The sequence below is a fragment of the Salmo salar genome, chromosome ssa16 (genome assembly GCF_905237065.1).
Source record: "Salmo salar chromosome ssa16, Ssal_v3.1, whole genome shotgun sequence".
In the NCBI taxonomy this organism is placed as follows: domain Eukaryota; kingdom Metazoa; phylum Chordata; class Actinopteri; order Salmoniformes; family Salmonidae; genus Salmo; species Salmo salar.
Window position 1 is genome coordinate 70,618,613 of NC_059457.1, and position 15,404 is coordinate 70,634,016.

The window sequence follows — 15,404 nt, forward strand, 5'->3', positions numbered from 1 at the left end:
GTGGGTGGAAAGGTGATCTGTGATTCAGGAGTCAGGATAGATGTGGTAATTCAGGAGTCAGGATAGATGTGGCGCTGCCTGATGACTAAGAGTAGGTACAGTTGAGGTGGGGGAGTTACCCCCATTCACTGATCCAGGGTCAGATTTGATTTGTACCACATGATGACAATGGTTGGGATTGGGACCAAATCCACTGCGTAAGAACAGCAAGGCCAAATTGATTTAATATAGCATAACATCTCAGGGTGAGGCGGATGGAGACAAGCATTTCCGACCATGGAGATGGTGTTGACTTACACACCTTCACTTGCGTGTCGGTCCCTGAAGGCCATCTTGGAGTTGGAGCCAAAACCCTCCATGTCCTGTGCGGAGGAGGCCCTCCGGATACTACACACACTCTCCCTGGACGCGGTGGGGGTCAGGCCTGAGATGGAGGGGGCCAGAGTGCCCACAGTCTGAGGCTGGGCCTGGGGAACCGCTTGGGGAACCAGCCTGTCCCAGACGGGCCCCTTGGGGGACGAGTGGTCCAGGGGTCCCGACACAGGGGTGGAGCAGTGGCTGGGGCCGATGAGGGTCCGCGTGTCGTTGGTGTAGGAGGGGCTGCAGCTCTCCCGGGTGGGCAGTGACCGGAAGTCGCGAGTGGCCACCGACTCTTCACTGCGGCGGGGCGAGTCGATCATGACGGCGTCAGGGTCCTCCTGAGGGAGGGACTGCTTACTGATGCCCAGGAGGTGTAAGGCTGGGAGCCGGAAACAAAAGAATCTACCTTTCCCTGGAGAGAGTAAAAAGAGAGGGAGAGATAGAGAGAGTACAATTGTTCAACAGCAATGCTTGGAATATTTTCAACAATAAGAGAAATAGTTTTTGCAAAACTCTGCCCTTTTCAGAGTGGTTCATCATGACTTCATTCATTGTGGAGGAATTCTTAATTTGATCATGACTAGGTAGAAACCAGTAGGAGAAGATGGCGCACTGGATAGATGCTCTGTAGCTCATGCTAATCCTTGGAGTGAAAACCTTACCCTCAGTTTCCAGCTCACTCCCCAGATATCAAGCAGTGGGTGCCAATATTGTTCAAAAGGAGCTAGCCAACAGTTATTTCAAAAAGAGCAGCAAGATCAAAACAAATGCCTCTCATCCCAACGGCCTAGCTTCCATCTTCAGCTTCCTTCAATTATTCAGACGCTTGATGAAATAAAGCAACCACCATTAATATATTAGAGTCCCATAAAATATCAAATTACAACAGGTTTCCTATGATTGATTAATACCCTTGGAGAGAGAAGAAAGAGATCATCTTTGTCCAAATGATGTTACTAATGAATCTGTCAATGCATTATGAGGGCGACTTTAAACCTTGTGGTTACCGTTCCGTTTCTAGGAAGTCTGAAGTGGAGGCATCTTGTATTCAAGGACTTTGGGTGCCTTGTCAGAGGATCTCATTTCAAATGTATAACATGTTCCGGGTGACCTAACAAACACACAGATATACAGTGGCATAACACACGTGTTTGAAACTGCAATCCCAGTCAGAACTATGAGGCATGCGTGTTTTCTCCTCCTAGTCTGTAGAAACATGCCATCATTAGTCTGTGCACACAGTCAACATGTTACAGTACATGTGTCGTATGTGAACACAACACCGCACCATGGCAACAGAACATACAGTACATACATTGATGATGCCAGATAGCGCCAGCTAAGGGCCATTGACTCTACTGAAGCATTCTTTCCTGGAACAGAAATCACGTGTTATTCCCAGTGGGCTACGTCTTCTCAGCCTCATCCAGGCACCCTTACAGAAGCTTACCTAACACTGAGTAACGGAAAAGGGGAAAAAGGACAACCTATATACTGCTGGAGACATTGACGTCTTTATTTCTGTAATTAAAACAGTACATTTGAAGTAAAAACGGAAAACATAAGTGAAGAATTCAATAAAATAACACAATTTCCAAAAGTCATTTTCCTGATGCAGTATTACTTTATTCTATAAATCTAAAAGCTAATAAAAAAAACAAGCATAAACTTGTTTAAAAAAAACACTCTCCACTCCATATCCCTCTGGATGTTTGTGCTTTAGGGAGCTAACGTGCCTGCTACATCACATTACACACGCCTTTGTCTTGTTCCAGGTTGAATTGTTAAAGGCAGTGTGGGGAATAGCAGAGAGATGATTGACAATGTTCAGCAATGTTCTTTTGCTGTGCTCATAGCTCTTTTTTCTTTCGTTGAAACTCACGACGAGGAATAGGAGACCAATTTTAGACGCTGTCACGTGTACACTTACTTTGAAGGTGTTACTTTTACACACAAGCTAGATTCCAATAAAAAAATAACACATATTTCAGTGGGAATGCATCTGGTTCTTGGTATTTTAATTAGTCAATGATTTAATTGTATCCATCCCTATCATATAAATGAATGAAGAAGTGCATAATCAATATATTAATGGAAATATAGGAAAGGCAACACGTCTACCTCGCCATAAGCATATCCCCTTATGCCCCCCTCCCCACACACAGAAAACATAAATTGCTTTTAAGCAATCAATTTCTTAATTGTATAGCAAATTAAGCATGCCGTCTGACAATATCCTATAGTATTTGCGGTAAAAAAAAATGTACATTGGCCTGTTACTATTTTTAAAGGTGACATTAGCGCTGAGTGGAACTCATGCAACTCTGAGTTCCAATGTAGGCCTTTCCTGCAGTCAAATGACCAAATGGCCCTTTAGTGGCTTCATGGGTGAAATGTTATTCATATTCTTCATAATTTCATAAATTGTAAACTTTATTTTTTTTAAACTTGCCAAAAATCTGGTGTTTCTATGTCAAACAGTTTTGTTATATTTCAGTCTTCTGTGATGTGTAATATTGGGATGCAAGCTCAAAATGTAATACATTTCAACTCTATATGTGACATGGTACAGGTGCAAGAAAGCAAAGGTAACTGAACTAAATGACTATCGCCCCGTAGTACTCATTTCTGTCATCATGAAGTGCTTTGAGAGACTAGTCAAGGATCATATCCCCTCTACCTTACCTGACACCCTAGACCCACTTCAATTTGCTTACCGCCCCAATAGATCCACAGACGATGCAATCGCCATCGCACTGCACACTGCACTATCACATTTGGACAAGAGGAATACCTATGTAAGAATGCTGTTAATTGACTATAGCTCAGCATTCAACACCATATACCCTCCAAGGTCATCATTAAGCTTGAGGGCCTGGGTCTGAACCACGCCCTGTGTAACTGGGTCATGGACTTCCTGATGGGCCACCCCCAGGTGGTGAAGGTAGGAAACAACACCTCCACTTCGCTGATCCTCAACACTGTGGCCCCACAAGGGTGCATGCTCAGCCCCCTTCTGTACTCCCTGTTCACCCATGACTGTTTGGCCATGCACACCTCCAAACCAATCGTCAAGTTTGCAGATTACACAACAGTAGTAGGCCTGATTACCAATAATGACGAGACAGCCTACAGGGAGGAGGTGAGGGCCCTGGGAGTGTGGTGCCAGGAAAATAACCTCTCACTCAACATCAACAAAACAAAGGAGCTGATCGTGGACTTCAGGAAACAGCTGAGGGAGCACCCCCCTATCCACATCGACAGGACTGCAGTGGAGAAGGTGGTAAGCTTCAAGTTCCTCGGCATACACATCACTGACAGACAGTGTGGTGAAGAAGGCACAACAGCTGAAGAAATTTGGCTTGGCACCTAAAACCCTCACAAACTTTTGCAGATGCACAATTGAGAACATCCTGTCGGGCTGTATCACCGCCTGGTATGGCAACTGCACCGCCCGCAACCGCAGGGCTCTCCAGAGGGTGGTGCAGTCTGCCCAACGCATCACCGGGGGCAAACTACCTGCCCTCCAAGACACCTACAGCACCCAATGTCACAGGAAGGCCAAAAAGATCATCAAGAACAACAACCACTCGAGCCACTGCCTGTTCACCTCGCTATTATCCAGATGGCGAGGTCAGTACAGGTGCATCGAAGCTGGGACCGAGAGACTGACAAACAGCTTCTATCTTAAGGCCATCAGACTGTTAAATAGCCATCACTATGCTCTCATCTTATCTACGAACATAGACAGGGCTCTAACTCCTCTAGCTCCAAAAATGAAATAGGGTGCAGGCCAGGCAGCAGGCTGTTAGCCAGCCTGCCAGCTTAGTGGAGTCTGCCACTAGCACAGTCAGCGTAGTCAGCTCAGCTTTCCCCATTGAGACCGTGTCTGTGCCTCGATCTAGGTTGGGCAAAATTAAAAATGGCGGTGTTCGCTTTAGCAATCTCACTAGTATAAAGACCTCCTCCATTCCTGCTATTATTGAAAGAGATTGTGATACCTCACATCTCAAAATTGGGTTACTTAATGCTAGATCCCTCACTTCCAAGGCAGTTATAGTCAATGAACTAATCACTGATCATAATCTTGATGTGATTGGCCTGACTGAAACATGGCTTAAGCCTGATGAATTTACTGTGTTAAATGAGGCCTCACCCCCTGGTTACACTAGTGACCATACCCCCCGTGCATCCGGAAAAGGCGGAAGTGTTGCTAACATTTACGATAGGAAATTTCAATTTACATCAAAAAAACAATGACGTTTTCGTCTTTTGAGCTTCTAGTCATGAAATCTATGCAGCCTACTCACTCACTTTTTATAGCTACTGTTTACAGGCCTCCTGGGCCATATGCAGTGTTCCTCACTGAGTTTCCTGAATTCCTATCGGATCTTGTAGTCATAGCAGATAATATTCAAATTTTTGGTGACTTTAACATTCACATGGAAAAGTCCACAGACCCACTCCAAAAGGCTTTTGGAGCCATCATCGACTCAGTGGGTTTTGTCCAACATGTCTCTGGACCTACTCACTGCCACAGTCATACTCTGGACCTAGTTTTGTCCCATGGAATAAATGTTGTGGATCTTAATGTTTTTCCTCATAATCCTGGACCACCATTTTATTACGTTTGCAATCGCAACAAATAATCTGCTCAGACCCCAACCAAGGAGCATTAAAAGTCGTGCTATAAATTCTCAGACAACCCAAAGATTCCTTGATGCCCTTCCAGACTCCCTCTGCCTACCCAAGGACGTCAGAGGAGAAAAATCAGTTAACCACCTAACCGAGGAACTCAATTTAACCTTGCGCAATACCCTAGATGCAGTTGCACCCCTAAAAACTAAAAACATCTGTCATAAGAAACTAGCTCCCTGGTATACAGAAAATACACGAGCTCTGAAGCAAGCTTCCAGAAAATTGGAACGGAAATGGCGCCACACCAAACTGGAAGTCGTCCGACTAGCTTGGAAAGACAGTCCCGTGCAGTATCGAAGAGCCCTCACTGCTGCTCGATCATCCTATTTTCCAACTTAATTGAGGAAAATAAGAACAATCCGAAATTTCTTTTTGATACTGTCGCAAAGCCAACTAAAAAGCAGCCTTCGCAAATGGAGGATGGCTTTCACTTCAGCAGTAATAAATATATGAACTTCTTTGAGGAAAAGATCATGATCATTAGAAAGCAAATTACAGACTCCTCTTTAAATCTGGGTATTCCTCCAAAGCTCCATTGTCCTGAGTCTACACAACTCTGCCAGGACCTAGGATCAAGGGAGATACTAAAGTGTTTTAGTACTATATCTCTTGACACAATGATGAAAATAATCATGGCCTCCAAACCCTCAAGCTGCATACTGGGCCCTATTCCAACTAAACTACTGAAAGAGCTGCTTCCTGTGCTTGGCCCTCCTATGTTGAACATAATAAACGGCTCTCTATCTACCGGATGTGTACCAAGCTCACTAAAAGTGGCAGTAATAAAGCCTCTCTTGAAAAAGCCGAATCTTGATCCAGAAATTATAAAAAACTATCGGCCTATATCGAATCTTCCATTCCTCTCAAAAAAATTTGAAAAAGCTGTTGCACAGCAACTCACTGCCTTCCTGAAGACAAACAATGTATACGAAACGCTTCAGTCTGGTTTTAGACCCCATCATAGCACTGAGACTGCACTTGTGAAGGTGGTAAATGACCTTTTAATGACGTCAGACCGAGGCTCTGCATCTGTCCTCGTGCTCCTAGATCTTAGTGCCGCTTTTGATACCATCGATCACCACATTCTTTTGGAGAGATTGGAAACCCAAAATTGGTCTACATGGACAAGTTCTGGCCTGGTTTAGATCTTATCTGTCGGAGAGATATCAGTTTGTCTCTGTGAATGGTTTGTCCTCTGACAAATCAATTGTACATTTTGGTGTTCCTCAAGGTTCCGTTTTAGGACCACTATTGTTTTCACTATATATTTTACCTCTTGGGGATGTCATTCGAAAACATAATGTTAAATTTCACTGCTATGCGGACGACACACAGCGGTACATTTCAATGAAACATGGTGAAGCCCCAAAATTGCCCTCGCTAGAAGCCTGTGTTTCAGACATAAAGAAGTGGATGGCTGCAAACTTTCTACTTTTAAACTCGGACAAAACAGAGATGCTTGTTCTAGGTCCCAAGAAACAAAGAGATCTTCTGTTGAATCTGACAATTAATCTGGATGGTTGTACAGTCGTCTCAAATAAAACTGTGAAGGACCTCGGTGTTACTCTGGACCCTGATCTCTCTTTTGAAGAACATATCAAGACTGTTTCAAGGACAGCTTTTTTCCATCTACGTAACATTGCAAAAATCAGAAACTTTCTGTCCAAAAATGACGCAGAAAAATTAATCCATGCTTTTGTTACTTCTAGGCTGGACTACTGCAATGCTCTACTTTCCGGCTACCCGGATCAAACACTAAACAAACTTCAGTTAGTGCTAAATACGGCTGCTAGAATCCTGACTAGAACCAAAACATTTGATCATATTACTCCAGTGCTAGCCTCCCTACACTGGCTTCCTGTTAAGGCAAGGGCTGATTTCAAGGTTTTACTGCTAACCTACAAAGCATTACATGGGCTTGCTCCTACCTATCTTTCCGATTTGGTCCTGCCGTACATACCTACACGTACGCTACGGTTACAAGACGCAGGCCTCCTAATTGTCCCTAGAATTTCTAAACAAACGGCTGGAGGTAGGGCTTTCTCCTATAGAGCTCCATTTTTATGGAATGGTCTGCCTACCAATGTGAGAGACGCAGACTCAGTCTCAACCTTTAAGTCTTTACTGAAGACTTATCTCTTCAGTAGGTCCTATGATTAAGTATAGTTTGGCCCAGGAGTGTGAAGGTGAACGGAAAGGCTGGAGCAACGAACCGCCCTTGCTGTCTCTGCCTTGCCGGTTCCCCTCTTTCCACTGGGATTCTCTGCCTCTAACCCTTTTACAGGGGCTGAGTCACTGGCTTACTGGTGTTCTTCCATGCCGTCCATGGGAGGGGTGCGTCACTTGAGTGGGTTGAGTCACTGACGTGGTCTTCCTGTCTGGGTTGGCGCCCCCCTTGGGTTGTGCCATGGCGGAGATCGTTGTGGGCTATACTCGGCCTTGTCTTAGGACGGTAAGTTGGTGGTTGGAGACATCCCTCTAGTGGTGTGGGGCTGTGCTTTGGCAAAGTGGGTGGGGTTATATCCTGCCTGTTTGGCCCTGTCCGGGGTATCATCGGATGGGGCCACAGTGTCTTCTGATCCCTCCTGTCTCAGCCTCCAGTATTTATGCTGCAGTAGTTTATGTGTCGGGGGCTAGGGTCAGTCTGTTACATCTGGAGTATTTCTCTTGTCTTATCCGGTGTCCTGTGTGAATTTAAATATGCTCTCTCTAATTCTCTCTTTCTCTCTTTCTGTCTTTCTCTCGGAGGACCTGAGCCCTAGGACCATGCCTCAGGACTACCTGGTATGATGACTCCTTGCTGTCCCCAGTCCACCTGGCCGTGCTGCTGCTCCAGTTTCAACTGTTCTGCCTGCGGCTATGGAACCCTGACCTGTTCACCGGACGTGCTTGTTGCACCCTCGACAACTACTATGATTATTATTATTTGACCATGCTGGTCATTTATGAACATTTTAACATCTTGACCATGTTCTGTTATAATATCCACCCTGCACAGCCAGAAGAGGACTGGCCACCCCTCATAGCCTGGTTCCTCTCTAGGTTTCTTCCTAGGTTTTTGGCCTTTCTAGGGAGTTTTTCCTAGGGAGTTTTTCCTAGCCACCGTGCTTCTTTCACATGCATTGCTTGCTGTTTGGGGTTTTAGGCTGGGTTTCTGTACAGCACTTTGAGATATCAGCTGATGTACGAAGGGCTATATAAATACATTTGATTTGATTTGATTTGACTAGCACATTAGAGGTTGCTGCCCTACATACATAGACTTCTACTCTATAGTATTTACATATTTTGCTTTACTCATCTCATATGTATATACTGTATGTTGTTCTATTCTACTGTATCTTAGTTTATGCCGCTCTGACATTGGTCGTCCAAATATTTATATATTCTTAATTCCATTCCTTTACTTAGATTTGTGTGAATTGTGTGTATTGTTGTGAAATTGTTAGATATTACTTGTTAGATAATACTGCACTGATGGAGCTGGAAACACAAGCATTTCGCTACACCCGCAATATCATCTGCTAAACACGTGTATGTGACCAAGAAAATTTGATTTGATTTGAAGCCCATAACCATGTGTGTGAGGTGTATACTTTTGTTTCAAAGTAGATTTGTTTAAGACTACCAAGAAACACTCTGTGTGACCCTGATTTAGCCCACTGCAGTAAAAGTACACGCAGGGAGCATGACACTCTCTCTGCAAACACACACAGATAACACTGCACAGCAGCCAGTGCATGCACAAACACCATCCCCCGTTGCTATGATACCAGACAGTAGTAATATTTGCATTGCATATTAAATGGAACTCGGATCCTCCAGTCCTGAAGTGAAATGGTGACTTTATAATGAAATAATAATTTGGATGAAGTAAAAAGAGAGACGGATTTCTAGAGATATGGTTCCAATCCTCACTAAGGCAGAATAGAAAGCATTAAAAAAAATCTTCTCCCTCAAGCTGTGATTCTGCTGAAGATGGATGGTTTAAAGTGAATATGCAGTCGTGCAGTTTAGGTGCTTAGAACACTCATTCTGATTTTCATACAGTCTCTCCTTTTGGAGGATGTACACTGCCCCTTGGATTTCAGACCCCTAGATTTCTTCACATTATATTGTGTTACAAAGTGGGATTAAAATTTATTATATACCTGGCCAACAATCTACACAAAATACTCTGTAATGTCAAAGTGGAATCCAAATTCATATTTTTTTTATAGAGTAATAAAAATAAAATAAATAAAATATAGTCATTGCATAAGTAATCAGAGTCCATACATGTTAGAAAGACCTTTGGCAGCGATTACAGCTGTGAGTCTTATTTGGTAAGTCTCTAAGAGCTTTACACACCTGGATTGTACAATATTTGCCTATTATTCTTTTCAAAATTCTTCAAGCTCTGTCAACATGTTGAGGATCATGGCTAGGCAGCTATCTCTTTAAGTCTTGCCATACTATTTCAAGCAGATTTAAGTCAAAACTGTAACTTTGCCACTTGGGAACATTCATTGTCTTCTTGGTAAGCAACTCCAGTGTAGATTTGGCCTTGTGTTGTAGGTTATTGTCCTGCTGAAAGATGCTTAGCCCTATCCATTTATTTTTATCCTGAAAAACTCCCCAGTATTTGCCGATGTCAAGCATACCCATACCATGATGCTTCCACCACCATGCTTGAAAATTAGGAGGGAGTTACGCAGTGATGTGTTGTGTTGGATTTGCCACAAACATAAGCGTTGTATTTTAGCCTAAAAGTGTATTCCTTTGCCATGTTTTATTACTTTAGTGGCCTGTTGCATACAAGATGCATGTTTTGGAATATTTTAATTTTGGATATTTGTGTTCTTCTTTTCACTCTGTCATTTAAGTCATTATTGTGGAGTCACTACAATGTTGATCCATCTTCAGTTTTCTCCCATCACAGCCATTGAACTCTGTATCTGTTTTAAAATCACCAATGGCCTCATGGTAACATCCCTGAGCAGTTTCATTCCTGTCATGCAGCTCAGTCTTTGTAGTTGAATCTGTGATTGAAATGCAATACTTGACTGAGGGATCTTACAGATAATGTATGTACAGTATGTGGGACAGAGGAAGGGTTAGTCATTTCAAAATCATGTCAACCATTATTATTTCACACAGAGTGAGTCCATGTAACTTTTTATGTGATTTATAAGGCCAAATTTTACTCCTGAACTAATTTAGGCTTGCCTAAACAAAGGGGCTGAATACTTATGTGTCAATAATATTTTATATTTTGTTTCCAGGGTAGAGCTGCTGCTTTCAAGGAGCGGGACTCTTATAAGGAATCCCACGATGCCCCCAGACAAATCATCAAACAGGTAAAGCGTCCATACAGGACTAAGATTGAATCCTACTACACCGGCTCCGACGCTTGTCAGACTACAAAGGGAAGCACAGCCGCAAGCTGCCCAGTGACACAAGCCTACTAGACGAGCTAAATGACTTCTATGTGCGCTTCGAGGCAAGAAACACAGAAGCATGCATGAGAGCACCAGCTGTTCCCGGCGACTGTGTGATCACGTTCTCTGCAGCCGATGTGAGTAAAACCTTTAAACAGGTCAACATTCACAAGGCCACAGGGCCAGATGGATTACCAGGACGTGTACTCTGAGCATGTGCTGACCAACTGGCAAGTGTCTTCACTGACATTTTCAACCTGTCCATGACCGAGTCTGTTTCAAGCAGACCACCATAGTCCCTGTGACCAAGAACACCAAGGTAACCTGCCTAAATGACTACCGACCCGTAGCACTCACGTCTGTAGCCATGTGCTTTGAAAGGCTGGTAATGGCTCACATCAACACCATTATCCCAGAAACCCTAGACCCATTCCAATTTGCATACCTCCCCAACAGATCATTGGATGACGCAATCTCTATTGCACTCCACACTGTCCTTTCCCACCTGGAAAAAAGGAACACCTAGGTGAGAATGCTATTCATTGACTACAGCTCAGTGTTCAACACCATAGAGCCCTATAAGCTCATCACTAAGCTAAGGACCCTGGGACTGAACACCTCCCTCTGCAACTGGATCCTGGACTTCCTGATGGGCCGCCCCCAGGTGGTGAGGGTAGGTAACAACACATCTGCCACGCTGATCCTCAACACAGGTGCTTCCCAGGGGTGCATGCTCAGTCCCCTCCTGTACTCCCTGTTCACCCATGACCACATGGCCAAGCACGATTCCAACCGGCTGGATTTCTGTATAGCACTTTGTGACATCTGCTGATGTATAAAGAACTTTATAAATACATTTGATTGAACACCATCATTAAGTTTGCCAACGACATAACAGTGGTAGGCCTGATCACTGACAACGATGAGACAGCCTATAGAGAGGTGAGAGACCTGGCAGTGTGGTGCCAGGACAACAACCTCTCCCTCAACGTGACCAAGACAAAGAAGATGATCGTGGACTACAAGAAAAAGAGGGCCGAGCACGCCCACATTCCTATTCTCATCGACGGGGCTGTAGTGGAGCAAGTTGAGAGCTTCAAGTTCCTTGGTGTCCACATCACCAACAAACTATCACGGTCCAAACACACCAAGACAGTCGTGTAGAGGGCAAGACAACGCCTATTCCCCCTCAGGAGACTGTAAAGATTTGGCATGGGTCCTCAGATGCACCATCGAGAGCATCCTGACTGGTTGCATCACTGCCTGGTATGGTAACTGCTCAGCATCCGACCGCAAGACGCTACAGAGGGTAATGCGTACGGCCCAGTACATCACTGGGGCCAAGCTTCCTGCCATCCAGGACCTCTATAACAGGCGGTGTCAGAGGAAGGCCCTAAAAATTGCCAAAGGCTCCAGCCACCCTAGTCATAGACTGTTCTCTCTGCTACCGCATGGCAAGTGGTACCAGATCGCCAAGTCTAGGTCACCAAAGCTTCTTAACAGCTTCTACAACCAAGCCATAAGACTCCTGAACAGCTAATCAAATGGCTACACAGACTATTTGCATTGACCCCCCCACCCCCCTATTTTTACGCTGCTGCTACTCTCTGTTTATTATTTATGTATAGTCACTTTACCTCTACCTACATGTACATATTACCTCAATTACCTCTGTATATAGCCTCGTTACTGTTATTTTATTGTTGCTCTTTTATATATATTTTTTTAATAATTTGTTTTTGTCTTTTTGCCTCCATTTATTTAGTAAATACTTTCTTAATACTTATTTTTCTTAAAACTGCATTGTTGGTTAAGAGCTTGTAAGTAAGAATTTCACTGTAAGGTGTTGTATTCGGCGCATGTGACAAATAACATTTGAAATATATATACAATTTCTTCGGCTTTGACATTACAGAGTATTTTGTGTGTATTGTTGAAGAAAAATTGAAATGAAATCAATTTTAATCCCACTTTGTAACACAATACAATTTGAAGAAATCCAAGGTGTCTGAATACTTTTGCTAATAGCCAGGTCCCTTTTCTCCCACTAATCACCAATCACACCTGTTCAGCAGGTTCACAGTGCAATAATAACGTTGTTACTATCGACACCAGTCTACTGTTATTTATCAATTATGGCTGGTACACTCTTAGAAAAAAGGTTGTACGTAGAACCGTATAGGGTTTTTCAGCTTGCTTCCACAGGGGAACCCCTTTTGGTGTGGTGTCTTCATAGAACCCTCTGTATATGGTTCTACCTAGAACCCTCTATGAATTGCTCAACCAAGAACACTTTCATCATCTGAATGTTCTTCCGAGAACTCTTTTATCTGTGAAGGTTTCTTCCTAGAACCCTCTATGAACAGTTCTACCAATAATAATTGTATATTTGAAGACTTATTAGCCTTTAAAATTAAACTATTTATGATACATATCCGCCTGAGACCAAGCAATTCATTTTTGTCTTCTCTAGTGGGCATTTGTTTTTGGTCTGTATTACTAAGGCCATACATGCCACTTTGTTAGGTCCTGTTGTACCATTGAGAGGACATTCTGGGTTTTCACATGTGTGGGGGTGTCACCGTGATAATATTTCTTTCTGGTTCTTCAAAATGGCTACCATCAGATTGATGGTAAGTGTATGTAATTGTGTAATTATCATTTTTGTGAGTTTGATATTCAAATTATTTCTAATAGGTAAATATCTTAGGGAAAATGTTTTGCACATGAAATAAAAACTAAATAAGAGCTTGTTAAGAAATGTCCTCTGTGGTGGACATCAGGACACGCTAACTATGTTTTCTTACCTTCTGTCCCTGTTTACTGTAATGTTAACTGTTTTCATGTTTATTATTAGCCGAATCCTAATGGCCAATACATAGCACATACAATAAAAAAATCTTTTTTTTTGTAACACCCACCCAAAATAAATAAACAACCCAAAAACTTTGTTTTGCTGGTCTCAGGAGGATATATCAAAAACAGTGGTGTTAGGAAACTCCTGGTTTACAGGTCACATCAGGCCTGCAAGTCACATTATGCTGGCTTGAAAGGTGGTATGTAATTCTAATTTGAATCCAGTCAGAGTGAGGATATCCAACAAATCACCAACAACATGCATTCAGAATGACTGCAAGGGTAGGCTAGATTGATTGATGAGACTTCGAAATCATCAAAACCGGAACAACCATCTCAGTAACAGGTGCAATAAATCCAACTACAAACAGATTGGATTAGTTTAGAAAAATATACTGTATGTTATTGATCTTTGTGTAGCATAAGATTAATCAACCATTCATTGTACATGCAAAACCACAGATATTTAAACAAACAATTCTGAAAATTAACCTGTAATAGAGCATGCTGGGAAATATGCTAATGATGGGTGTTGTTTTGAGTTCTTTGCTCTACACGGAGTAAAATTCACATAACTAATCACACTCAACTCTAGTTATTAACATTCATTATTTTACACCACTGAGTGTTAAGTTCATTTAACTCCTCAATCAACACTATAAATTTTACACTGAAAAATCTGCACTTGGTAAAACTGGCCAATTTGCTGTACCATACAATATACTGCTGGTTCACTCATACTCCCTTCTATTCTCCTACTCTCTGCTCAGTAAAATCACAGAAAATACTAATTTGAAAGACAAAAGTCATGGAAAAGATATCAACTATGTCAGTACTGTATATGTAAAATGATTAAGGGAATACCAGATACATGCACAAATATTCCCATTATAGGTACAGTTTAAAACATTCTCAGACCTATCTTTTTAAACCTATAAGATTACTCAAACTCCTGATGTTAAAGTGTAAACACTGAGGTAAACACTCATGCGCAGAAATAAAGAAACATATATTACAATGAAAAAGCTGATTCAGATTCAGAAGGGTTTTTATGTAGAATCCGTCTTGCCTTCCAAAGAATCCTTCTTGCACTTCAAATAATCATCAAATACCCCTTTCTTCCAAAAATGGTTCTTAGTATGAAAAAGGTTCTTGGTAGAACCCTTTGTCTTACAAAGAACCCTCATCTTCCAAGAAGAGTTCTTCAGATGAAAACGGTTATTAGAACTGTTAGTAGAACTGTTAGTAGAACTGCTCCCGAGTGGCGCAGCGGTCTAAGGCACTGCATTTCAGTCCAATAGGTGTCACTACAGTCCCTGGTTTGAATCCAGGCTGAATCACATCCGGCTGTGATTAGGAGTGGCATAGGGCGGCGGACAATTGGCCCAGCGTCGTCCGGGTTTGGCTGGGGTAGGCCGTCATTGTGGAGCGTTGGGGTCGTTTTTATACGACCCCACAGAGGGTGATGCAATTCAGAATTCTGTATTGGACCAGGTCTAATTGTGGTCTTTAATTATGCAGAGACCGCTATGAGTCATGACCATCATCTATCTGCTAACAGAGGAACAGGAACAATTCCTCTGGAAGAATGAGGGAAAAATGATGTCCTGAAATGTACAAGGGCTAAATGTTCCAACGTAAATCGCCAAAGTGCGAAACGATAATTTCCCTGTACCAGTTTAAAAGAGGCTTTGAGAGAAGGAGAGAGCCAAGGTAGGTGAGCAGAGCAAGACTCCACCTTGTAAATTAATCAGTCTGACAGCAGAATTCACACTGCCAGGCTGTTTAGAAATTCAGATAGGCCTGAATCGTTTTTTATTCATGCGCCATTCAATTATGGGACCGCCCGCCCCACACTTTCGGCAGAGGTGCTTTTGAGGAACTGGGAGTGAGACCCTTATAAGCATAGCCGCTATAAATATATTGTTTAGACAAAATTATATTTCTCCTGTCTGAACCGACATACAGTTGAAGTCGGAAGTTAACATACACCTCAGCCAAATACATTTAAACTCAGTTTTACAGTTTTTACAATTCTTGACATTTAATCCAAGTAAAAATTCCCTGCCT

General features: G+C 42.7%; 1 protein-coding gene across 6 annotated transcripts in view; it reads right to left on the reverse strand.

Moving 5' to 3' along the window:
• LOC106590765 (potassium voltage-gated channel subfamily H member 7) overlaps positions 1-15,404 on the reverse strand; it is a 162,550-nt gene that overhangs the window by 103,138 nt on the left and 44,008 nt on the right. For all 6 annotated transcript variants that reach the window (XM_045697659.1, XM_045697656.1, XM_045697657.1 and 3 more), the window contains exon 4: positions 302-772. In XM_045697659.1, the coding sequence (XP_045553615.1) occupies positions 302-772 (471 nt within the window). The remainder of the gene's footprint in view (positions 1-301; positions 773-15,404) is intronic.